This window comes from Zootoca vivipara, chromosome 4, assembly GCF_965207765.1.
Source record: "Zootoca vivipara chromosome 4, rZooViv2.hap1.1, whole genome shotgun sequence".
Classification (NCBI taxonomy): Eukaryota; Metazoa; Chordata; class Lepidosauria; order Squamata; family Lacertidae; genus Zootoca; species Zootoca vivipara.
This window is the reverse complement of record NC_142587.1, coordinates 99,763,922-99,790,485: the sequence shown is the minus strand read 5'-3', so window position 1 is coordinate 99,790,485 and position 26,564 is coordinate 99,763,922. Positions and strand designations below refer to the sequence as shown.

The 26,564-nt window shown below is 49.2% G+C and overlaps 1 protein-coding gene across 19 annotated transcripts in view; it reads right to left on the bottom strand.

Moving 5' to 3' along the window:
* ARAP1 (ArfGAP with RhoGAP domain, ankyrin repeat and PH domain 1) overlaps positions 1-26,564 on the bottom strand; it is a 127,991-nt gene that overhangs the window by 23,530 nt on the left and 77,897 nt on the right. For 11 of the 19 annotated variants that reach the window (XR_015949747.1, XR_015949748.1, XM_088668489.1 and 8 more), the window contains 9 exons: positions 24,269-24,451; positions 16,891-17,065; positions 12,872-13,006; positions 10,114-10,249; positions 8,875-8,977; positions 7,051-7,246; positions 5,013-5,058; positions 4,084-4,247; positions 2,459-2,677 (listed from right to left, as the gene is read on the bottom strand). Coding sequence is in view for 16 of the 19 variants with exons in the window: in XM_088668489.1 (XP_088524615.1) it covers positions 2,459-2,677; positions 4,084-4,247; positions 5,013-5,058; positions 7,051-7,246; positions 8,875-8,977; positions 10,114-10,249; positions 12,872-13,006; positions 16,891-17,065; positions 24,269-24,451 (1,357 nt within the window). In the remaining 3 variants the exon portion in view is untranslated. The remainder of the gene's footprint in view (positions 1-2,458; positions 2,678-4,083; positions 4,248-5,012; positions 5,059-7,050; positions 7,247-8,874; positions 8,978-10,113; positions 10,250-12,871; positions 13,007-16,890; positions 17,066-24,268; positions 24,452-26,564) is intronic. The other 8 variants (XR_015949749.1, XM_060273980.2, XM_088668492.1 and 5 more) reach the window with 1 other exon arrangement.

Genomic DNA, 26,564 nt, shown 5'->3' with positions numbered 1-26,564 from the left:
CCCTCTCCCCTCTTACCCTTATTTCTCTCTTTTCTTGTTCCTTCCTTCTCCTTTTTTTTTCTTTCGTGCACTTATTTTCATCTCTTTTTTTCTTTCTTTTTTTGATATTTGCCTACTCCCCCCCTTCCAATGGTTCTACATCACCTTCTTTACTCACACTTCACCTCTCCCTCTCTCTTCTTACTTTTCTTTTCTCTTCTGATATTTCATAATTTCGATATTCAAAAAATGTACAAGAATGTTCTTGGACCGATTCGAAGATGTAGTGTATTGTTTTATCAAATTTTCAAATAAAATTTTTTCTAAAAAAAAAAAAAGGAATCGAGATAACAAACTTTTTTATATAAAGGAATGGAAATGGCTTATTGAATATTTACAGGTAAACTGTAAACAGGTAAGAACATTATTGTAATAACCTGCAGTTTTGTAAGAGTATATATTTAAAGTAGATAAATAAAGGAGGATATGAAGTTAATTTGGATAGGCAGAAGATATTAAAAATAAATGTAAGGAACTGCAGAAAGAGGGGGAAGGAAGTCAAGTTTTGAAATGTCAAAATGATAGTAAAATTAGTGAAATGAATAAACCTGAAAAGCATAAATAAAAAAATAAAGAGAGAGAGGAAAACAGCTTAAGCTGCAAAGCCCTCTCACCAGATGTCAAAGAGAAAAACAACTACCAGACTTTTAGAAGACATCTGAAGGCAGCCCTGTTTAGGGACCCAACATGGGACTCGAACTCATGACCCATGACCCATGGAAACAATGCCTTATGAGGAACGGCATAGGGAGCTGGGTATGTTTAGCCTGGAGAAGAGAAGGTTAAGGGGTGATATGATAGCCATGTTCAAATATATAAAAGGGTGTCATATAGAGGAGGGAGAAAGGTTGTTTTCTGCTGCTCCAGAGAAGCGGACACGGAGCAATGGATTCAAACTACAAGAAAGAAGATTCCACCTAAACATTAGGAAGAACTTCCTGACAGTAAGAGCTGTTCGACAGTGGAATTTGCTTCCAAGGAGTGTGGTGGAGTCTCCTTCTTTGGAGGTCTTTAAGCGGAGGCTTGACGGTCATCTGTCAGGAATGCTTTGATGGTGTTTCCTGCTTGGCAGGGGGTTGGACTGGATGGCCCTTGTGGTCTCTTCCAATTCTATGACCCTGCTGTTAAGAGTCTCATTCTCTACCAACTGAGCCGCAAGAATGCTGTCTCTCCCAGGTCTTGAAAGATTGCCTTATTCTGCATTCCAGGCGAGACAGATCAACTGACCTAACCTACAGCATATAGCTGAATTTCATAATCATAGAATCATAGAGTTGGAAGGGACCCGAAGGTCATCTAGTCCAACCCCCTGCAAGGCAGGAATCCATCTGGTCAGCCACTGAGAGAACAGGATATTGGACTATAAGGGTCATTGATCTGATCTAGCAAGCTCGTCTTGTGTGTGTGGTTTATAGCAATAAAACATAAAAGCCAGACAATAAAAACCATTAACCAGGGCAAAAGGGTTAAAAACAGACTGTGAGTTCTAGCCAGAAGGTCCCTGGCAGCCTAACCTGAGTTTCAGGTGTCCCATAGCTGAGAAGGCAAAGGAGTATAATTAATTTTTTAATGTACATTTTCAGTCCTGTTGCAATAAAACAACAACACCCCCCCCCCTGAACCGGCAGGTGGCGCAAAAGTGATTTGTCTGTGCCGTATTCAAAGATCCTGGGATTTTAGAAAGCACCCGGAGCTGTTTCCCAGAGAAATAACTATGCCCCCCCAAAAAAATAGGTGTGTGTTTCTTTAAGGAGGGACCTGGTGCTCTGTGCTTTGAGCATTAAAAACTTTACCCATAGTCAGGGGGGCATCAAGAAGACCATTTCCCAGGCAATGAGGCTCTACGTTGGAGGAACTGGGGAAATGACAAGAAGGGGCTGAAGAAGTCGTCCAACATTATTGGAAAAGCTGTCTAAAGGAGGCCCCAAAACCTCCAAGACGATGCTGCTGGATCCCACCCAGCCCACCATAGGGATCCCATAGGGAATCCCACAAGCAGGATTCGAACACAAGAGCCCTTTCCTGTGCAACTGAGATTCAGGGAGGGAAACATAGCCACTGTGGCTAGTAGCCATCAATAGAATGGTAGAGCTGGAAGGGACCCTCAACAGTCATCTAGACCAACCCCCCTGCGACGCAGCTGTGCCGTACGGGGCTCAAACCTGCCACCTTGGCGTTATCAGCACTGCGCTCTAACCAACCGAGCCACCCCCTCCGTGGACGTGCCCAGTCTGCTGTAAAAGCCGCCCAAGTTGGTGGCCGTCACTGTCTCCTGTGTGAGGAGGTTCCGCAGTTTAACAACGGAGCGGCGCATCTGCTGCTGCCGTGTTGATGTCAACAAGGTTCAAGGGGCAGGCGGCTTCCTCGGAGGTCTGCCAGCCAAGGTTGAATCTGGGAGACTAAGCCACCGTGCACCAACCTTTACCTGTTGCCTTCAGCCAGGCCGGGGAGGAATCTTTGGTGAAGAGCCCGTCTTCCACGTCCCGGAAGAACCTCTTGAGGGTGTTGGCCACGTCGTCCACCTGGTGCTCCCCTTCCTTGAGCCGGACCCGGCGGGCGTCTTTGCGGAGGATCTCCAAGAGGCCTGTCGTCTTGGAGTTCTGTCCGCTCTTCCGATAGATCCCTTCCGAGGTCAGCCCTGGAGGAAGCAGAGGACGAGAAACATTCAGCTTCTGGGAGAGGCTGGGAAGGGCCGGAGCTGTGACGGAGGGATTCACCCTCCTTATTGAAACAAAATTTTAAAAAATCCTTCCAGTAGCACCTTAGAGACCAGCTAAGTTTGTCAAATACCACTTCTTCAGATACCACTTCTTCAGGTATCTTCAGGTATCTGAAGAAATGTGCATGCACACAAAAGCTCATACCAACTTAGTTGGTCTCTAAGGTGCTAAGGTCTCTAAGGTGGGACGCAGGTGGCGCTGTGGGTTAAACCACTGAGCCTAGGGCTTGCCGATCAGAAGGTCAGTGGTTCGAATCCCCACAACGGAGTGAGCTCCTGTTGCTCACTCCCAGCTCCTGCGAACCTTGCAGTTCGAAAGTACCTCAAAGTGCAAGTAGATAAATAGGTACCGCTCCGGCGGGAAGGTAAACGGCGTTTCCATGTGCTGCTCTGGTTCTCCAGAAGCGGCTTAGTCATGCTGGCCACATGACCTGGAAGCTGTACACCGGCTCCCTCAGCCAATAAAGCGAGATGAGTGCCGCAACCCCAGAGTTGTCCGCGACTGGACATAATGGTCAGAGGTCCCTTTACCTTTAAGGCGCTACTGGAAGGAATTTTTAAATTTTGTTTCGACTAGGGCAGACCACCTCGGCTATCTACCTGTAACCTTCTTATTGAGTCGCATTTGCATTTATGTCCCACTTTTCCTCCAAGCTAAAGGTAAAAGGTAAAGGACCCCTGGATGGTTAGGTCCAGTCAAAGGTGACTATGGGGTGGTGGCGCTCATCTCGCTTTCAGGCCCGAGGGAGCCAACGTTTGTCCACAGACAGCTTTCCGGGTCATGTGGCCAGCAGGACTAAACCACTTCTGGCACAACAGGACACCATGACGGAAACCAGAGCGCACAGAATCACTGTTTACATTCCTGCCGCAGTGGTACCTATTTATCTACTTGCACTGGCGTGCTTTCAAACTGCTAGGTTGGCAGGAGCTGGGACAGAGCAGCGGGAGCTCACTCCGTCATGGGGATTTGAACCGCCGACCTTCCAATTGGCAAGCCCAATAGGTTCAGTGGTTTAGACCACAGCGCCACCCGCATCCCTATCAAGGTAAAGGTAAAAAGTAAAGGACCCCTGGGCGGTTAAGTCCAGTCAAAGGCGACTATGGGGTTGTGGCGCTCATCTCGCTTTCAGGCCGAGGGAGCTGGCGTTTGTCCGCAGACAGCTTTCCGGGTCATGTGGCCAGCAAGGAGCTCAAAGTGGAACACACAGTTCTCTCCCCAATTTCACCCTCACAACAACCCTGTGAGGTAGGTTAGGCTGAGAGAGAGTGAGTGGCCCAAGGTCACCTAGTAGGATTCATGACCCGACACAAACCCAACGTACCGCACTGCGTGATGTAATCGATGCATCGGTCCACAATGAGGGGGACGTCTGTGTCTGTGAGCTGTTGTTCGGACAAGGTGTCCCCAGAGCTTCCAGCCGCCTTTTGGATGGCGTTGACCCAGCCCAGGAAGTCCAGTTTCCTCTCGCCTTGGATGTAGAGCGTCCTGGGGGGAGATACGTCAGAATCCGGGTGGGAAAGGCACGGGAACGGGTTTTAGGGTGGTGCGAGAGGCGTGGTCCCACCATGTCCCAAATCCCACTGCTGAAATTTGAGAGCCCAAAGTCCGCCACCGGACGGGACCCCGTGATCTCTGCAGGTGTTTTAACCATTTCTATTTTATTTCATATAATACCTGGCAGATTCTGCTAGGCTGCAAAGGTTAGTTACTCGCAGATATACCTGTTATGTTCCTTTAAACATAGTCTCTGTCTTTTACATATGATAAAACTTTATGTTTAGAGATCTGTATGAATTTTTATTATAAGGAGAATTATTCTAAGATTCATTTCAAATTTCTCAATATTCCAGCTGAAGAAGAATAGTTGAAACAGGGCCTTGTCCTGATTTTTACTGGAATTTACCTTTATTTGCCTTCAATATTGGGATTGATTCCTATTTAAACTCCACATCACATCAATAAAACCTTGTGAAGATTTATTTGAAATCCACCTTCTTTTGGCCTGAGTTCTTGCAATTTCTGGACTTTTCCAAGAACTCCAATTTCTACTGCAAAGGAATCGCCAGCTGTTTGGGCGTACTCTGAAAGTCGCCTGGATTGGCAGGGGAGGGTGCGAAATAAATTTATAACGAATGTTATAACATGGGGAGTGGGGGAATAGAAGATCTGGTAATATAAGGCTTGCTTTTCGATTTCTATCCCATCACAGGTTCCATCCCATCTCCCCCCCCAAAAAAACACCCCATTTACCTTCTCCTCTCCACCAGCACGAGAACTTCATTGTCTCCCTGGATGGCTGTAAGGCAAAAACCGACATTAAGGGTTAGGGATGCAACCTGCCGTTGGTTTGAGTGGTGTCAGGGACTGGCAGAAGACTGTGGCGTGGGCATCGGGAGAAGTGGGCATGGAGACTGGCTTGGAAGATGTGGGGCTCGGTGGTGTGGGGGAACCTGTGACAGCCAGGAGTCAGAGGCAGGTGATGGTGAAGAGAGAGGTCAGGCTGGTGGAGAGTCAAGAGCTGTCACATCTCTTCCTCCTGCTGCTCTGCTGTCTCCCAGGACCAGGAAAGGATGGAAGCAAGAGGACCAGGAGCAGATAACACACAGGCCCATCCTTCGCCTGTTCGCCTGCAGTTCAGGTGGGGAAGATGCACAAGCAGAGGTCTCTGTTGGGGCAACTGTCTCACCAGGTGCGCGCCAAGAGTCGTAGGACGGCAGCTAGACTGGTGACTGGGAGCGGTTGCCAAGACCATAGAACACCGGTCCTGAAGGACCTACATTGGCTCCCAGGATGTTTCCGAGCACAATTCAATGACCTTGAAAGCCCTAAATGGCCTCAGTCCTGTATTCCTGAAGAAGCATCTCCATCCCCATCATTCAGCTCGGACCCTGAGGTCCAGCTCCGAGGGCCTTCTGGCGGCTCCCTCCCTATGAGAAGTGAGATTACAGGGAACCAGGCAGAGGACCTTCTCGGTGGTGGCGCCCTCCCTGTGGAACGCCCTCCCACCAGATGTCAAGGAAAGAAACAGCTGTCTGACTTCTAGAAGACAACTGAAGGCAGCCCTGTTTAGAGAAGTTTTTAATGTTTGATGTTTTATTGTGTTTTTAATATTCTGTTGGCAGCCACTCAGAGTGGCAGGGGAAACCCAGCCAGATGGGTGGAATAATAATAATAATAATAATAATAATAATAATAATAATAATAATAATAATATGACATGCCTTTTCCCAACATGTAAGTGTGCTTTGGACAATAAAGAGTTCATTCCTCCCTCGAGGCATTTCTTGCCAACCCGGTGCCCGCCAGATGTCTTGGACTACAACTCCCAGCGCCACCACACTGCCCGACGCGGTAAGAAGATGGAGGCACTGCTGGGTCAGACGCAATGGGCGACGGCAGTTGTGGTCCAAAATATATTGAAGGCCTCGGGTAGGGAAAAGCCGGTTTAGAGGGTTGGCAGGTCAACAAGCTTCGGTTGGCGAGGGAGGGGGGGGACCAATAACCCCCGCTCCCCATGAGAAAAAAATAACAATTGTTTAAGACTTTCAAAAAGTGAAAAGAACAACAGCAAAGAGATTAAATGTGGCGTCAGAGTCGAAACCCCAACCGGAAACTGCTCTCAGCCCAAAAGGGGACAGTGGAGGCACTTGCCTGATATCAATAGGCAGGGAGTTCCAAAGTGAAGATGATGCCACATTGAATAGCTGGATTCTTAAAGGTAAAGGGACCCCTGACCATTAGGTCCAGTCGTGACCGACTCTGGGGTTGCGGTGCTCATCTCGCGTTATTGGCAGAGGGAGCCGGCGTACAGCTTCCAGGTCATGTGGCCAGCATGACAAAGCAGCTTCTGGTGGACCAGATCAGCGCACGGAAACGCTGTTTACCTTCCCGCTGTTTATCTACTTGCACTTTGACGTGCTTTTGAACTGCTAGGTTGCCAGGAGCAGGGACCAAACAACGGGAGCTCACCCTGTCGTGGGGATTCGAACCGCCGACCTTCTGATCGGCAAGCCCTAGGCTCTGTGGTTTAACCTACAGCGCCACCTGCGTCCCCAGCTGGACGGAAACGGTCTGGCACTGAAGCAGTTCGGGGGGCATATGTGGGGCAGAGATAACTCCTGTTTCAGTGCACCCAATGAGGTATATTAGGGGAAAGGACAACTGGGTGGAGATGGAGAACTGCTTCAAGGATTTGTTCTGTCCAAGAGGAGGGGAGTCTGCTGGGATCCCTGGGAAAGCCTGGCACCCTGGCATTTCCCCTGCCTCCCCTGAGCCCCCAAGTACTCACACAGCTCTTGCAGCTTCCTCAGGTGCACGGCCTCCTCCTTCTCGCTGCCTTCCAGGTAGGCATAGAGGGTGCCCTGCGCCAGCGCAAACCAGCCCTCCTTGGCCCGCTCCAGGTTCAGGCCGCCCTTGTACTGCAGCCGCCCGAGGCGCTCAAAGTCGCGGGAAAGCAAGCCGTCGGCACCCGGGGGGACGAAGGACTGGAAGGAAACGCAACGAGCAGGCAAAGTGAAAAGGAACTCCACATTTTGGGAACAGGTGATAGTTAAATGAAGCAGGAATTGGACGACGTGCAACCAGTGAGAAATGAAGGGGGTGGGGTGAGAATTAATGATAAGGGAAGAGAAATATCATGGAAGCGGGCTGGGAAGTCCACTTTCCAAATGCCTTGGTTCTCAAACACCTTGGTACTCAAATGCCGAAAACCCAGAAGTAAGCGTTCCGGTTTTCAAACGTTTTCCGGAAGCCGAATGTCCAATGTGGCTGTTGACTATTGTTTCCGGGGTGCCTGCAGCAATCAGAAGCTGCGCCTTGGTTTTCAAACATTTCGGAAGTCAAACCGACTTCCGGAACAGATTAAGCTTTTGTTTTTGCTCTTTATTTTGCGTATTTGCTTTTGAGGCTTTTTCGGATAAATTGTTTCTGTGACTGTGTGGAACCCAGTTCAGCTACTGATTGATTGATCGATTGATTGATCGTGCGACTGCAGAAATGGATAAAAGCCGCCCATCCAAACAATGACTATCATCAGCACCAGTAAGAAAAAACAATAATTTTAACTTTTATCATCTACAATACTGTCTTATTTATTTTATAGTACAGAACATTGATTATTGCTTTCATTTTATGGATCAATGGTCTCGTTAGATACGCTTCCGATTTGAGTGCCACACTTCCATTTGGAGTGTTACGCTGAGGTCTTGTTTTTGCTATTTATTTTACGTTTTTGTGACTCTTTTTGTTTTGTTTTTGTGACTGTGTGGAACTCAGTTCAGCTATTGATTGATTGGTGGTGTGACTGCAGTACATTGATTACTGCTCTTCCCACCCCTCCTGGGCTTCCCCCAACTTCCACTTCTGATTTATTTTCCCCTATTACACACTGCTGTTTCAAAAAGAATACTTTTTGGGAGAAAAGCAATGACAGACCTAGAGAGCATCTTAAAAAGCAGAGACATCACCTTGCCTACAAAGGTCCGTATAGTTAAAGCTATGGTTTTCCCAGTAGTGATGTATGGAAGTGAGAGCTGGACCATAAAGAAGGCTGATCGCCGAAGAATTGATGCTTTTGAATTATGGTGCTGGAGGAGACTCTTGAGAGTCCCATGGACTGCAAGAAGATCAAACCTATCCATTCTGAAGGAAATCAACCCTGGGTGCTCACTGGAAGGACAGATCCTGAAGCTGAGGCTCCAATACTTTGGCTACCTCATGAGAAGAGAAGACCCTGATGTTGGGAAAGATTGAGGGCACAAGGAGAAGGGGACGACAGAGGACGAGATTGTTGGACAGTGTTCTTGAAGCTACGAACATGAGTTTGACCAAACTGCGGGAGGCAGTGGAAGACAGGAGTGCCTGGCGTGCTCTGGTCCATGGGGTCACGAAGAGTCGGACACGACTAAACGACTAAACAACAACAAAATTTTAGAAGTCTGGAACGGATTAATTCGTTCTCTATGGGAAAGCGTGCCTTGGTTTTGGCAAAATAAAAAAATTCCTTCAGTAGCACCTTAAAGACCAACTAAGTTTATATTTTGGTATGAGCTTTCGTGTGCATGCACACTTCGAGTTTCCCAGAGCTGGAGAAGTACCTGCCGGGCGCTCTCACCTTTCCAATGCACTTGACCCACTCCCGGATGGCTTCGGGACAGTCCAGCCCAAAGAGGTAGAGCCTCTCCGCTTCTATATAGACCTCGAAAGTGCTGGCGAACCTACGGCAAAAGACAGGGAGGAGACGTCAGGGAGAGGAGGGTGCGGATTGGGGAAAGTCCTTCTCCCTCTCTCAAAACACTAAAACTGGGCGGCATACGAGGAAGCTGAACGTGGGGAAGATTCGGGACAGAGAAATTTTCTGTCTTCACGCAGCACAGAGTTAAACTGCGGAACTCCCTGCCACAGGGGGCAGGGGTGGCCACCAAACCTAGACGGCTTTGAAAGAGGACTGGACAAATTCTTGCAGGAGGAGAGGGATAGCGGTGGCTACTCCACGGTCGGGAGCAACAATGCTTCTGGGTCCCAGTTGCTGGAAACCAACAGAGGGTTCGGATCCTGGTTGCAGGCTTCACACAATAGGCACCTAGTCGGCCACTGTGAGAAGAGGATTCTGGCTTTAGGCGACCACTGAGTAATATGGGCCGATGCCCTGACTTTTTTTTTGCCCCCAGCCAATTCTGAAAATTAACCAGGACAGATCCCCTCCACATAATTGGAGAAGGATCCAGCCCACATTTGATGCGTGTGACATAGTTTGCCAAGCGTTTTTACAGTCATACCTAACTTTAAGTACGCTTCGGTTTGAGTACTTTCAGTTTAAGTACTCCACGGACCCGTCTGGAACGGATTAATCCACTTTCCATTACTTTCAATGGGAGAGTTCGCTTCAGGTTAAGTACAGACAATTGTGTACTTAAACCAAGGTACCACTGTGTGTGTGTGTGTGTGTGTGTGTGTGTGTGTGTGTGTGTGTGTGTGTGTGTGTGTATATATATATATATATATATATATATATATATATATATATATTGGTGTCGTTTTACTTCCTGCATTTCAAGGGATCATTTTTATATGGATTCTGTTCCATTCTGGTTTAATTGCTTCTTAGCTACGATCCTTATATGCTTTTGACCTTTCGCATTTTATCTGTGTCGCTTGGTGGAAGCCAGGAGGATTGGTGGAAGGCGGGGCATAAATAAAGCGGATGATTATAATGCTAATAATATTAATGATTACGGTCAGTTCCATTACTCAGGACCCCACTTTCTCATTAGGGTGATAAACCAAGCATCCCACACTGGGGGTCCCCCCCTCTCCCCCCCCCCCCGTGCACAAAGGGGGCAGCCTCACTCACCCGTGGGCCTCCGGGGGGTTATTCACCAGGCAGGCCACCTCCTGCATCCGGATCTCCCCATTGGGCACAGTGCTGGTGTTGTTGTCGTAGTAGCTGAAGACGCCCTCATGGAGGCGACACCAGCGGCGGCTGAATTCTAAGTGGGGAAGGGGTCAAGCATTAGCCAAAAAAGCTGGGAGAGGGAGAGGCACAGCTCAGTTGATGCAGGGAGAGAACAAGATGCAGGGAGAGAACAAGCTGTCTATCAGCTCCTTCTGGTACGCAGGCTGAGACCCTCCCTGCCTGCAGTCTGTCTCGCCAGAGTGGTGCATGCTCTAGCTCAGGCACCCCCAAACTTCGGCCCTCCAGATGTTTTGGACTACAATTCCCATCTTCCCCGACCACTGGTCCTGTTAGCTAGGGCAGTGTTTCTCAACCACTGTTCCACGGCACACTAGTGTGCCGCGAGATGTTGCCTGGTGTGCCGTGGGAGAATTACTTTATATATAGTCAATATAGGCACAGAGTTAATTTTTTAAACATTTTCTAATGGTGGTGTGCCTCGTGATTTTTTTCATGAAACAAGTGTGCCTTTGCCCAAAAAAGGTTGAGAAACACTGAGCTAGGGATCATGGGAGTTGTAGGCCAAAATATCTGGAGGGCCGCAGTTTGGGGATGCCTGCTCTAGCTATCTCTCGCTTGGACTACTGCAATGCACTCTATGTGGGGCTACCTTTGAAGGTGACCCGGAAACTACAACTAATCCAGAATGTGGCAGCTAGACTGGTGACTGGGAGCGGCCGCTGAGACCACATAACACTGGTCCTGAGAGATCTACACTGGCTCCCAGTACGTTTCCGAGCACAGTTCAAAGTGTTGGTGCTGACCTTTAAAGCCCTAAACGGCCTCGGTCCAGTATACCTGAAGGAGCGTCTCCACCCCCATCGTTCTGCCCAAACATTGAGGTCCAGCACCAAGGGCCTTCTGGCAGTTCCCCCACTGCGAGAAGCCAAGTTGCAGGGAACCAGGCAGAGGGCCTTCTCGGTAGTGGCACCTGCCCTGTGGAACACCCTCCCACAAGATGTCAAAGAGAAAAACAAATACCAGACTTTTAGAAGACATCTGAAGGCAGCCCTGTTCAGGGAGGCTATTAATGTTTAATAGATGACTGTATTTTATTTTTCTGTTGGAAGCCGCCCAGAGTGGCTGGGGAAACCCAGCCAGATGGGTGGGGTAAAGGTAAAGGTAAAGGGACCCCTGACCATTAGGTCCAGTCATGACTGACTCTGGGGTTGCGGCGCTCATCTCGCTTTATTGGCTGAGGGAGTCAGCATATAGCTTCCAGGCCATGTGGCCAGCATGACAAAGCCGCTTCTGGCAAACCAGAGCAGCGCATGGAAACGCCGTTTACCTTCCCGCTGTAGCAGTTCCTATTTATCTACTTGCACTTTGACATGCTTTCGAACTGCTAGGTTGGCAGGAGCTGGATAATTTATTATTATTATTATTATTATTATTATTATTATTAAAGACCCATCACTGGAACACACTTTGAAGCAATGCAAGGAACGGTCCCTTTTCTGCTACGGAGGTGCCAGGACATGTGCGCTGCCTTTAGATCCCAACGAGTAAACACAGCAAAATCAATGGACCTAAGTCGGTCACAGCCATTATTATTTTCCGGCGGGTCCACTCGACTAACGCTCGACCCTTATCTCTTAAGCTGCCATCCCGTCTTGTGAGATTTCGGCGGCTTATCAGCAGCCCGCCCCCCTGCGCTTTCGGAAACGCTGCAGGAACCACAAGGTCTAGCAACTTGCTCAAAAAGGCAGGGTCGAATTTAGGTTTGATGAGGCCCTAAGCTACTGGAGGTAATGGGGCCCTTTATATGTCCAGCTGTCACTGCTTTTGTATGTCCAAATGGTCACTGCTTTTTGTTGTTGAATATATGCTATATGGTCATTTATGCACCTAATGGGTATCTCAAGCCATTTGCACATGTTGCCATGCAAGCAGTCCATGCAGAATGTAGGCACCCTATATATAGAAAGGAGCAAACCGGTGATAATTTAGAGAGAAGGCGGGGCCCATGACTTACATCATAGGAGCCTACACAACACAAAACACGGTTGCTGTATGTAGGTTTTATTTTATTTGTTGTTTATCTTATATTTTGGAAATGTACATCCAGTTTGTGTTTTTTCCTTTAAATTTTTGAGGGAGCCCCAAGAGGGGGGGGGGGCCTAGAATCATAGAATCTTAGAGTTGGAAGAGACCACAAGGGCCATCCCGTCCAACCCCCTGCCAAGCAGGAAACACCACCAAAGCATTCTTGACATATGCCTGTCAAGCCTCTGCTTAAAGACCTCCAAAGGAGGAGACTCCACCACACTCCTTGGCAGCAAATTCCACTGCCGAACAGCTCTTACTGTCAGGAAGTTCTTCCTAATGTTTAGGCGGAATCTTCTTTCTAAGCTAGAGCTTGTTTAGCTTATACGTAAATCCGGCACTGCAAAAGGGTAGTAATATAAAAGCTCTGCACACTCCCCCCCCAAAGCACAGCCAATCTTGGGGGGGTCCATGAGAGAGCGAAGTCAGTGATTTAGATCTCTGCTCCATGTTTCAGGGTTGCGTTTTCAAGCGGGCGGCAGTGCAGGGAGGGAAGGAGAGTTGATGGCTGTCCCGCCGGCCACCTGCACCACCCTAAGAAACCTGCCTCGGTGGTCCAAAGCAGCCTCCCTCCGGCCCCTCACACACACACACCCCCGCCTTGCCTCACCTTCCCGGGATTTCCGTTCGTGGACCAGCTTGGCCATGGAGGGTGCCTTGAAGAGGAAGCCGTTGTGAGCGACAGAAGGCAGGAAGATGGAGTAGTGCTTCTCTATGTTGGTGCCCATGTCCAGCTGAGGGGTCTCTGCCAAGGCAAGAGAGAAACAGGGTGAGTGGCAGGCTGGAGTCACAGGGCAGGGAGCTTTGGCCCGGAGAAGAGGAGATGGAGGCACATCTCCGAAGGAAGATGGAGGAAGCCTGCCTCCAGCTGCTCCAGAGATCAGGACCTGAATTTAGGAACTCAAATGATGACAAGAGAGATTGCAGCAAAACGTTAGGAAGAACTTTCGGACGGCAAGAGCCATTCAACAGTGGACTCCCTCGGGAGGTGGTAGGCTCTCCTTCCTTGGAGGTTTTTAAGCAGAGGTTGGATGGCCATCCATCACAGATTATTAATCTGCGATCTCTGTGTTTCGGGGGTTGGACTAGATGACCCTCGGGGTCCCTTCCAACTCTATGATTCTATGATGACAGCACCATTCATGTCCCTCTATCACCCCTACCATCAGGCAAGCTGGGAAGCGTGCAGAGGAGGGCAACCAAAATGATCCAGGGTCTGGAAACCAAGCCTGATGAGGAGCGGTTGAAGGAGCTGGGTATGTTTAGCCTGGAAAAGAGGAGACTGAGAGGAGAGAGGAGAGCCACCTTCAAATATCTCAAAGGCTGCCCCATGGGGGAGAGAGCAAGCTTGTTTTCTCCTGCTCTGGAGGGTAGGACTCGAACCCATGGCTTCAAGCTGCAAGAAAAGAGATTCCGACTCAACATCAGGAAGAACTTTCTGACGGTAAGAGCTGTTTGACAGTGCAACAGACTCCCTCGGGAAGTTGCGGGCTCTCCTTCCTTGGAGGTTTCTACGCAGAGATCTGGCGGCCATCTGCCAGGGATGCTTGAGCTGAGATTCCTGCCTTGCAGGGGGTTGGACTAGATGACCCTTGGGGTCCCTTCCAACTCTACGATTCTGTGATCTGCCTTACTTTCCTCCCTTCCTGTTAAAAAGACAAAGAGCGCAGGACACCTCCTGTTCCCCCCACTCGGCTGCTCCTGCTTTTGAATGCTTCAGGGGCCCAAGCCGCCAAGCCAAACAGCCAAGGGGTGTGGGGGCCAGAGAGTCGATGCAAACCAGATGTGGGGAAAAGACCCATCAAAGCTTTGCAACCCACACTCAGCCAGCCTGTCTGTTTTTCCAGCCCACCCGCCTATTGTTTTTAAGCCGCTCAGTCACCAGCTCATCCATCTTAAGAGACAAGGCTTTTGGCCCTTCCAGCCAGTAATCCGCTCTGTGCGCTTTCCAAAAACCGAAAAGGGTGTGGGGAGAAATTTGGCAGAGGCAGAAGGGGAGGGGGGGAGGGTCAGCGCAGGGCTCTGCTGACCTTGCCAAAAGCAGTGAGTCAGTGAAGCATCGTTCCGGCTAGGTGGCGAAAGAAGAACTTACGGCCGGGAAGCTAGAAATTTGGGCTTGGTTTTTTTGTCCTCCTGGCCGTGGGGCGGAGGGGCTTTTGTTCCAAGCCCTGCCCAGCCTGGATTCCCAGCGAAGCTTATTCTCTGCTTCCCAGAAAAGACCCCCCGTTTTTTACAATATTGCAGAGCTGGTTAAGGTTCGGAACAGGGGTGCTTCCTGCATTGCCAGGGGCTGGACTAGATGTCTCTAGAGGTCCCTTCCAACTCTACAGTTCTATGATTCTATGACCCCGAAACTATCAAGAGGGGTGGACCAACTTTCCCTACGAGGAAAGGTTGCAGCGTCTGCGACTTTTCAGGTTAGGGAAAAGGTGAGGAGGAAGCAATTTGAGAGAAAGTTATGTGATGCGTACCATAGAGAAAATGTTTTGGTCCCTCTCTCGTAACACTAGAACTTGCGGGCATCCCATAAAGCTGGATGTTGGAAGATTTAGGGCAGAGAAATGGAAGGACTTATTCACGCAGCAGGTGGTTAAACTGTGGAACTCCCTGCCACAGGAGGCAGAGATGGCCTCCAATCTGGATGGGTTTAAAAAAGGACAAGACACATTCATAGAGTAGCCTCGGGGGGGGGGGGGCTACTAGCCAAAAGGGCTATGCTCTGCCTTCACAAATTGGGAGGCAGCGATGCTTCTGAACCAGAAGCCACCTTTGATTCCTGCTGGTGGGTGTTTTTTCCAGCAAAATCTGAAGTATTCCGCTTTATGGAGTGGCGGCTAATGGATTGAAGTTGAATCCTGACAAGACAGAAGTACTGTTTGGGGGGGACAGGAGGCGGGCAGGTGTGGGGGATTCCCTGGTCTTGAATGGGGTAACTGTGCCCCTGAAGGACCAGGTGTGCAGCCTGGGAGTCATTTTGGACTCATAGCTGTCCATGGAGGCACAGGTTAATTCTGTGTCCAGGGCAGCTGTCTACCAGCTCCATCTGGTACGCAGGCTGAGACCCTACCTGCCTGTGTGCTGTCTCGCCAGAGTGGTGCATGCTCTGCTTATCTCCTGCTTGGACTACTGCAATGCGCTCTATGTGGGGCTACCTTTGAAGGTGACCCAGAAACTGCAATTAATCCAGAATGCGGCAGCTAGACTAGTGACTGGGAGTGGCCGCCGGGACCACATAACACCGGTCCTGAGAGATCTACACTGGCTCCCAGTACGTTTCCGAGCACAGTTCAAAGTGTTGGTACTGACCTTTAAAGCCCTAAACGGCCTCGGTCCTGTATACCTGAAGGAGCGTCTCGAACCCCATCGTTCTACCTGGACACTGAGATCCAGCACCGAGGGCTTTCTGGCGGTTCCCTCATTGTGAGAAGTGAGGTTACTGGGAGCTAAACAGAGGGCCTTCTCGGTAGTGGCACCCACCCTGTGGAACGCCCTCCCAGCAGATGTCAAGGCAATAAGTAACTATTCTACTTTCAGAAGACAGCTGAAGGCGGCCCTGTTTAGGGAAGTTTTTAATGTTTGATGCTGTACTGTTTTTAATATTCGGTTGGAAGCCGCCCAGAGTGGCTGGGGAAACCCAGCCAGATGGGCGGGGTATAAATGATAAATAATTATATTATTATTATTATTATTTTGTCTCCGACCCATTTCAGGTCTGTTTTCAGCTTCCAAAAAAAGGGGAGAACGATTCATTTCCCCAAAAAACGCAGGAGAGGATCCTCTCTGCCTTGTTCTTCCGTGGGGGGGGGGGGGGGCAGCAGGGACCATAGATGGAAGATATGCCGGAACATCACACCCAGTATCTATGCCCCTCCTTCCCAATTCCGATGTGCAGAGCTGAACTGCTGGTCCGAAGTCTCCTGCTCGGATACTGTGGTTCCCCAAGCAAAAATAAATGTGCAATTCACTGTTAATAGTCTTGACATTATTTTGTTCTTGTCTTCCTTAGGGGGTGGTGCAAACTGCTATTCTGAATAATGTTTTTTTGATAAGGTCGGGTGGCAGTCACTGGGGAGGATGCAGCCAAGGAGGCGGTGGCTGGATAAAGTTTAGCAACCGCTGGTCTAGACCCTTTACAGGTTCAACTGGGTGCCCCAACCCCAAATGATTGTCCTTCCTGGTCAACATCCTCCCTGCTTTCCAGCTTCACTTCTTCGAAAAGCTGGAGACAGACCTCTGCAGAGCTACAGAGTCAGAGAAATATAAAGTCGGAGGGCACCCAAAAGGTCCTCCAGTCCAACCCCCTTGCAATGCCCCAAGAGCTGCTGCCAGTCAGAGCAGACCATCCTAGGCTAGAGTCTGACCTGGCATATGGCATACGGAAGCAGCCGACACCTGCTGCTTGCACCCCACATCTGAGGGGTGGCGCTTCCAAATGAACCGGGGAGGGAAATAGGTACGGGAGCCAGGATGCAGCCTAGAAAACCGAGACGACACAGCGCCCTTGCTTCCTTCTGCCTCCTTTCCTCAGGCACTCGCTGTTCGGCTTGCAACACCCGTATGCCGACTTTTCAGGCACCCTCCGCTCCAGCCCCTCTGGCCAAATTCCTCTGCCCCTTCCCCCCTCCTCACCGGAGGTCTTGTTGTGCAGCAGAAACTCCACCTGCAACCTCTGGCCGGCCTGCTCCGCTAAGGCGATAGGCGACGGGTAGTCGGGGTCCCCCGTGTAGCAGTTGACTTCGGCGCCGCAGAACAAGAGGGAGAGCGTCTCCGCCAGGTCACTGGTGGTCACGGCTGCGCACAGAGCCTGTTGGGGGGAGGGTCAACAAGGGGAGAGAGTTAGGGGCACCCGAGAGCGAGGAGAGAGGAGGAAGGGAAGGAGCCGAGGGGGACATCCGAACCTCTGCCCAGGCAGATGCCATCAAGCCATCCTCCAAGCCGAGGGAGGCAGCGGCAAAGGGGACCTGGCTGCACAAAGGAAGTTTTCAGCCGGAGAGAAGGCAAGGGCCTTTTATCAGGAGGAAGGAGGCAAGGCAACCCACGGGTGGCATTCCAGAGTCCCCGGCCAGGAGGGTGGGGACTAGACTTTGCTGCAAATGAGAAACAGAGAAGCCCCGGGAGGGAGGGAGAGGGAGGGAGAAAGTGCTGCAATCTGATCCGGCAAGGTCAGATCCCACTTACTTGGCTCTGCCGGAGCGCAGGTGGGAGGGGGAAGGGAACGGGGAGGGTCATGGGCCTCCCTGCCCCCAACTTTGCATGGGGAAACAATACACGAGTTGCAAAAACAGTGCATGGAACGCGTCTTGGCTGCGCCAGCTCTGGACTGCTCCCAAGCTCGCATTTTTTTAAAAGTGAAGGGCGACTCTTCCGCCCCACCAGCTGAGGGCGGGGGGCCTGCCTCGTTCCCAGGCTCATTTATATTTGCATTGATTTACAGTGGCACCTTGGTTCTCAGACGCTTTGGTTCTCAAACAACTTGGAACCCAAACACTGCAAACCCGGAAGTAAGTGTTCCGGTTTGCGAACTTTTTTTGGAAGCCGAACGAGCTCCTTTTTTAGTGTTCCACTTCCGATTTGAGTGTTACACTGAAGTCTGTCTGCTTTTGCTATTTATTTTGCGTTTTTGTTTTTGCGGCTCTCTTTTTGTTTCGTTTTTGTGGCTGTGTGGAACCCAGTTCAGCTACTGGTTGACTGGTTGTGTGACTGCAGTACATTGATTATTGCTTTCATTTTATGGGTCGACGGTCTCGTTAGATAGTAAAATCCATGTTAAATTGCTGCTTTAGGGGTTGTTTTTAGAAGTCTGGAACGGATCAATCCGTTTTGCATTACTTTCTATTGGAAAGCACGCCTTGGTTTTGGAACGCTTTGGTTTCGGAACAGATTCCGGAACGGATTAGGTTTGAGAACCAAGGTACCACTGTATTTAGCAGGGAAGAGGGATCGTCACAAAAAGGAGGAAAGCAAAGAACCCAACGTTGAAAGCATCAAGCGTCCCAGCCCAGAAGAACTAAAGTCCGAAAGACACAGTGCAGCTCCAAAGGGATAATAAAGAATAAATTGGTCCAAAGATTCCCTTGGCAAATAATAAGACTTTGAAGCCGTCTTCTTCTATTTGTCCCCGTGTCAGTTTCAACTTATCGGTTAATTTTTCTAGTAAGGCTGTTTCCCATACTGTTTGGTACCACTGGTCCATGTTTACTTCTGGCAGGTCTCCCCCCCCCCATCTACCTCTCTTTCCCTTTCCTCCCCAATGTCTCAACAAATGAAACTGATTAGTAAAAATGTTATGAGAGACATTGCACATATCTTTGTAAACCAAGAAAACCTTTAATAAATAATAATAATAATAAACGCCCAACAATTTGCAATAAAAAAACGTCGGTCACCCCCAAACCACGAAAGCAAACGTCCCGGAAGTCTTGCTCACTAAGCCCATAAGCGGGAAAGCAGCGTACAATGATGATGATGATGATGAGAAGAAGAGGAGGAGGAGGAGGTGTTTAAAAATCCCAGCAGGTCAAGCGACTGAGCTTGCAAGGGATGTTCAAACGATTCCAGCTTCTTTCGCGCATTCCTTCACAGCTTCCTGACAGCTCTCTGGGGCCAGGACATTTCCGAAGAAAAAATAAATAGGGGAGAGGCGCCGGCTTTCCACAGCCATAAAATGGCTCACTGCACACCCTTGCAGCAGGAACACAGGAAGCGGCCTCATACACTTAGAATCAGAGAATGAAGCAGTGTTGGAAGGGACCCCCAGGGCTCATCTAGTCCTACCCCCAACATGCTCTGAATGATGCCATCTGACGCAGGCAGTTTTGTTGAAATATGCCCCCCCCCCTTTTATAAAATGCTCAAATGCAAGACCCTGAGGACTGCGCAGATTGGTTTATGGGAAAATCTGATGCATTAATCTCCTGCTCTGGGAATGGGGGTGGGGAAAGGGGAACCAATTGCAGAAGAAAGAATAGCGATACTACTGTATTACTAAAAATACTAATACTAATAACCATGGGGGAAATGGTAGGGATTTCCTTGTTGTTGTTCCGTTAAAAGAAGATATTTAAACTCAGCTTTGGAGGTGAGGGAAAGGCACTCCGCACATGCCCAGAGGCATTGTGCACCACGAGACACAACACTGCAATTCATTCCTCTTCGCCCAGCTCCTACAATCTATGCACAAATTTCCTTGTTGCTTGGACACCATTCTGGGCGTCTCGCCCAGAGCCGGATCTGGCGCAGGAGGCGAAAGCCATAAGCGGAAGCAGTTCCACACACACCCGGCCCCCCCTTCTGCTATCCAGATGACAGCATGCCGGTCCAACTCTGCCTGAGATGCACAGGCCTGGGGGACCAACTTCTTAACCTTCGCCCTCCCTATCCAGAAACCGGCCTTAAACGGCTCAGAACCGCCACTTGCCACATGAACCGACCTGGAGATCATCTTCGGACGCCCTTCTTCATGTGCCTTCTCCCTGAGAGGTCCGGAAGGTGGCAACACGAGAACAGGGCCTTTTCTGTGATGGCTCCCCGTTTGTGGGATGCTCTCCCTAGGGAGTCTCGACTGGTGCCGTCCTTCTATACCAGGGGTTGGCAAACTAAAGCCCGTGGGCCGGATCAGGCCCAATTGCCCTCTGGATCCGGCCCGCAGACGGCCCTGGAATAGCTGCTTCGATCAGTGTGATCGTTTGGGCTGCGCCATTTATTTATTTTTTGCAATTTTGGGGGGTGCCTTTGCCCCACACACCCACATACCGCGGCAACACCTCCTTCCCTCCTCCTGGCTTCTCCCCGCCCTGCAGAGGAAGGGAGCTTGCTTTGATTGGTGCAACCCAATCCGAAGCCTCGCCACCCCCACCCCCGCACTGAGGTGCGACCCAGACTTGCCACCCGCCCGCCCACCTCTCTGTCCATGGCCGTGCTGCGGGCATATTGACGGGCGCGTCACGGGGCTTCGGCTGGAGCTTGGTGCACCCACTGGCCCCATGCCTGGCGCCTGGTAAAGCTGGCCAGGAAAGGAGAGGTGCCACCCCCACCGCCGGCTCCCTCCCAACCGCAGGAGGTAGGAAAGCATGGGAGGGGAGGGGCTGGGGGGAGAGAGAAGCCCCCCCTCCCCCCGCCGTGTGTGCACGTGCGCACAGTCTGGCCCGCCACAAGGTCTGAAGGGCGGTGAAGCGGCCCCCTCCTTAAAAAGTTTGCTGACCCCTGTTCTACACCTTTAGCGCCAGGCAAGAACGTTCCCTTTTAACCAGGCCATATATATGGGACCCAGGTGGCGCTGTGGGTTAAACCACTGAGCCTAGGGCTTGCCGATCAGAAGGTCGGCGGTTCGAATCCCTGCAATGGGGTGAGCTCCCGTTGCTTGGTCCCAGCTCCTGCCCACCTAGCAGTTTGAAAGCACATCAAAGTGCAAGTAGATAAATAGGTACCGCTCCGGCGGGTAGGTAAACGGCGTTTCCGTGTGCTGCTCTGGTTCGCCAGAAGTGGCTTTGTCTGTATAACTGTACTATGTTTTTTTTTTATGTGCTGGAAGCCACCCAGACTGGTTGGGCCGACCCAGTCGGGCAGAGTGCAAATATAAAAAATTAAACTCCTTATTATTTGGTAGATTGACATCTGATGCCCTTTAAACTGTGTTGTGGGAGAGGGGGAATTTTTGGTTTGGTTTGCTTTTCTTTTGTTTTTTTATTATGCATTTTGTGCTTTCCTTTGGTATTCTTCTGTGCAATATACAAATTGTGTAAATAAATAAGACTAAGAATAAGAAGCCCCTTCATGGATCAATGCCTTGTCGTGGCGAAGGGGCTTGAATAACTCAGAGAAGCTATGAGCTATGCCATGCAGGGCCACCCAAGATGGACAGGTCATAGTGGAGAGTTTTGACTAAACGTGATCCACCTGGAGAAGGAACTGGCAAGCCACTCCAGTAACCCTGCCAAGAAAACTCCATGGACAAAGACAACAGGCATATAAAAGTTATGACGCTGGAAGATGAGCCCCTCAGGTCGGAAGGCGTCCAACATGCTACTGAGGAAGAGCGGAGGACAAGTACAAGTAGATTCAGAGCTGATGAAGCGGCTGGGCCAAAGCCGAAAGGACGCTCAGTTGCGGATATGCCTGGAAGCGAAAGGAAAGTCCGATGCTGTAAAGAAAAATATTGCATAGGAACCTGGAATGTAAGAACCATGAATGGAGGTAAGCTGGATGTGGTCAAAAATGAGATGACAAGAATAAATATCGACATCCTGGGCATCAGTGAACTAAAATGGAAGGGAATGGGCGAATTCAGTTCGGATGACTATCATATCTACTACTGTGGGCAAGAATCCCGTAGTAGAAATGGAGTGGCCCTCATAGTCAACAAAAGAGTGGCAAAAGCTGTAATGGGATGCAATCTCAAAAATGACAGAATGATCTCGATACGAATCCAAGGCAGACCTTTTAACATCACAGTAATCCAAGTTTATGCACCAACTACTGGTGCTGAAGAAAGTGAAATTGACCAATTCTATGAAGACCTACAACACCTTCTAGAAATGACACCAAAGAAGGATGTTCTTCTCATTACAGGGGATTGGAATGCTAAAGTAGGGAATCAAGAGATAAAAGGAACAACTGGCAAGTTTGGCCTGGGAGTTCAAAATGAAGCAGGGCAAAGGCTAATAGAGTTCTGTCAAGAGAACAAGCTGGTCATCACAAACACTCTCTTCCAACAACACAAGAGACGACTCTACACATGGATATCACCAAATGGGCAGCATCGAAATCAGATTGATTATATTCTCTGCAGCCAAAGATGGAGAAGCTCTATACAATCAGCAAAAACAAGACCTGGAGCTGACTGTAACTCAGATCATCAGCTTCTTATAGCAAAATTCCAGCTTAAACTGAAGAAAGTAGGAAAAACCACTGGGCCAGTAAGATACAATCTGAATCAAATCCCTTATGAATACACAGTGGAAGTGAGGAACAGGTTTAAGGATTTAGATTTGGTGGACAGAGTGCCTGAAGAACTATGGATGGAGGCTCGTAACATTATACAGGAGGCAGCAACGAAAACCATCCCAAAGAAAAGGAAATGCAAGAAAGCAAAATGGCTGTCCAACGAGGCCTTACAAATAGCGGAGGAGAGGAGGCAAGCAAAATGCAAGGGAGATAGGGAAAGATACAGGAAACTGAATGCAGATTTCCAAAAAACAGCAAGGAGAGACAAGAGGGTCTTCTTAAATGAGCAATGCAAAGAAATAGAGGAAAACAATAGAATGGGGAAAACCAGAGATCTGTTCAAGAGAATTGGAGATATGAAAGGAACATTTCGTACAAAGATTACCATAATCAAGGACAAAAGTGGTAAGGACCTAACAGAAGCAGAAGACATCAAGAAGAGGTGGCAAGAATACACAGAGGAATTATACCAGAAAGATATGGAGGTCTCGTACACCCCAGGTAGTGTCGTTGCTGACCTTGAGCCAGACATCTTGGAGAGTGAAGTCAAATGGGCCTTAGAAAGCACTGCTAATAACAAAGCCAGTGGAAGTGATGATATTCCAGCTGAACTATTTAAAATTTTAAAAGATGATGCTGTTAAGGTGCTACACCCAATATGCCAGCAAGTTTGGAAAACTCAGCAATGGCCAGAGGATTGGAGAAGATCAGTCTACATCCCAATCCCAAAGAAGGGCAGTGCCAAAGAATGCTCCAACTACCGCACAATTGCGCTCATTTCACACGCTAGCAAGGTTATGCTTAAAATTCTACAAGGCAGGCTTAGGCAGTATGTGGACCGAGAACTCCCAGAAGTGCAAGCTGGATTTCGAAAGGGCAGAGGAACCAGAGACCAAATAGCAAACATGCGCTGGATTATGGAGAAAGCTAGAGAGTTCCAGAAAAACGTCTACTTCTGCTTCATTGACTATGCAAAAGCCTTTGACTGTGTCGACCACAGCAAACTATGGCAAGTTCTTAAAGAAATGGGAGTGCCTGATCACCTCATCTGTCTCCTGAGAAATCTCTATGTGGGACAAGAAGCTACAGTTAGAACTGGATATGGAACAACTGAGTGGTTCAAAATTGGGAAAGGAGTACGACAAGGTTGTATATTGTCTCCCTGCTTATTTAACTTATATGCAGAATTCATCATGCGAAAGGCTGGACTAGATGAATCCCAAGCCGGAATTAAGATTGCCGGAAGGAATATCAACAACCTCAGATATGCAGATGACACAACCTTGATGGCAGAAAGCGAGGAGGAATTAAAGAACCTTTTAATGAGGGTGAAAGAGGAGAGCGCAAAATATGGTCTGAAGCTCAACATCAAAAAAACCAAGAACATGGCCACTGGTCCCATCACCTCCTGGCAAATAGAGGGGGAAGAAATGGAGGCAGTGAGAGATTTTACTTTCTTGGGCTCCTTGATCACTGCAGATGGTGACAGCAGTCACGAAATTAAAAGACGCCTGCTTCTTGGGAGAAAAGCAATGACAAACCTAGACAGCATCTTAAAAAGCAGAGACATCACCTTGCCGACAAAGGTCCGTATAGTTAAAGCTATGGTTTTCCCAGTAGTGATGTATGGAAGTGAGAGCTGGACCATAAAGAAGGCTGATCGCCGAAGAATTGATGCTTTTGAATTATGGTGCTGGAGGAGACTCTTGAGAGTCCCATGGACTGCAAGAAGATCAAACCTATCCATTCTTAAGGAAATCAGCCCTGAGTGCTCCCTGGAAGGACAGATTGTGAAGCTGAGGCTCCAATACTTTGGCCACCTCATGAGAAGAGAAGAATCCTTGGAAAAGACCTTGATGTTGGGAAAGATTGAGGGCACTAGGAGAAGGGGACGACAGAGGACAAGATGGTTGGACAGTGTTCTCGAAGCTACGAACATGAGTTTGCCCAAACTGCGGGAGGCAGTGGAAGACAGGAGTGCCTGGCGTGCTCTGGTCCATGGGGTCACGAAGAGTCGGACACGACTAAACGACTAAACAACAACAACAAGAATAAGAAGCCCCACCTTGTTGAGCTCCTCCTGGTTGCCAAAGAGCGGGTGATAGCGCCGGTATTTCCCTTCTCTGTACTTTGCCACGAGGAAGCGGCGCCTTTCCTGGCTGTCGCTCCTGGGGTGGACTGCCTCGCTGGGGGGGACGTTGGCCGCCCAGAACTGGTTGGCCACTGCGTTGCCGATCTGCAGGAAAAGCTGAGGAGGCAAAAGGGGCAGGGATGTGAAGGCTGGCCATGGTCCTGATCCATCACCTGCCTGATCCATCTCCGCTCTGGGCCTCATGGAGTCACCCAGTCACCTTGACCCTCCAGATGTTTTGGGCCTACAACTCCCATGATCCCTAGCTAGCAGGACCAGTGGTCAGGGATGCTGGGAGTGGGGACGGAATAGATTTAAGCAACACTAAGGAAAGGGACCCAGCGATCGAACGCAATCTACCTAAACCCTCCCGGGGGAATCTACCAATAGATCGCAATCAGCCTACTGGACATCCCTGGTCACTTGCAGACCCTCATGATCCCAGCTCTATGATTCTGCGATTTGACTCTATACAGTCAAAAGCGCACAGCCAAGCAGACAAATGATTTCAGCTCAGGGCACCTTAAACCTCACAGCGCTTGGGAGCTGCCCTAACGTTAAAAGCCAGGCAGCCATTTCTGAGGGATGAGATCAGCCAGACACACCCAGCAGCATTGGGCTGTGTTGGGACACATTGCCAAGACCTCAGAACATCCAGTATCATCAGCAACATTAGCAATATTTGTTGCCTGATTCTCATTTGAAGGCATGAGGGCAGATTAGAGCATATAAGAGAACAATTAGAGGCAGTAAAATGAAATCGCGATGATTTAGTGCACCCTTTCTTTGCACAATTCATTAGCAAATAAATAATAGTGTAGCTAAATGCAGGGCTTGTTGTTGTTTAGTGGTTTAGTCGTGTCCGACTCTTCGTGACCCCATGGACCATAGCACGCCAGGCACTCCTGTCTTGCACTGCCTCCCGCAGTTTGGTCAAACTCATGTTCGTAGCTTCGAGAACACTGTCCAACCATCTCGTCGTCTGTCGTCCCCTTCTCCTAGTGCCCTCCATCTTTCCCAACATAAGGGGCTTTTCCAGGGAGTCTTCTCTTCTCATGAGGTGGCCAAAGTATTAGAGCCTCAGCTTCAGGATCTGTCCTTCCAGTGAGCACTCAAGGCTGATTTCCTTAAGAATGGATCGATTTGATCTTCTTGCAGTTCATGGGACTCTCAAGAGTCTCCTCCAGCACCATACAGTGGTACCTCGGTTTATGAACACAATTGGTTCCGGAAGTCTGTTCATAAACTGAAGCAGTCATAAACTGAAGTGAACCTTCCCATTGAAAGTAATGGAAAGTGGATTAATCTGCTCCAGACGGTCCGCGGAGTACTTAAACTGAAGCGTTCATAAACTGAAACGAACTTTCCAATTGAAAGTAATGGAAAGTGGATTAATCCGTTCCAGACAGGTCCGCGGAGTACTCAACCTGAAGCGTACTTAACCCGAAGCATGGGTGTAATTGGTTCCGGAATTGGTTCCGGAAGTCTGTTCATAAACTGAAGTGAACTTTCCCATTGAAAGTAATGGAAAGTGAATTAATCCGTTCCAGATGGGTCCGCGGCGTTCGTAAACCGAAAATTCGTAAACCGAGGTGTTCGTAAATAGAGGTTCCACTGTAATTCAAAAGCATCAATTCTTCGGCAATCAGCCTTCTTTATGGTCCTGCTCTCACTTCCATACATCACTACTGGGAAAACCATAGCTTTAACTATACGGACCTTTGTCGGCAAGGTGATGTCTCTGCTTTTTAAGATGCTGTCTAGGTTTGTCATTGCTTTTCTCCCAAGAAGCAGGCGTCTTTTAATTTCGTGACTGCTGTCACCATCTGCAGTGATCAAGGAGCCCAAGAAAGTAAAATCTCTCACTGCCTCCATTTCTTCCCCTTCTATTTGCCAGGAGGTGATGGGACCAGTGGCCATAATCTTGGTTTTTTTGATGTTGAGCTTCAGACCATAATTTGCGCTCTCCTCTTTCACCCTCATTGAAAGGTTCTTTAATTTCTCTTCACTTTCTGCCATCAAGGTTGTGTCATCTGCATATCTGAGGTTGTTGATATTTGTTGCAGGGGTTATATGTGACATGAATTGTAACTGGGGGGGGTAGAGGAGTATTAGAAGAGCTTCCCCCCCCCTTCAGTCCAGCATCCTGTTCCCAAGAGCAGCTCTCTCCCCTCCTGCTATTTCCAAGCAACTGGCATTGAGAAGCATTCCTGGTAGAGACAGTGTGGAG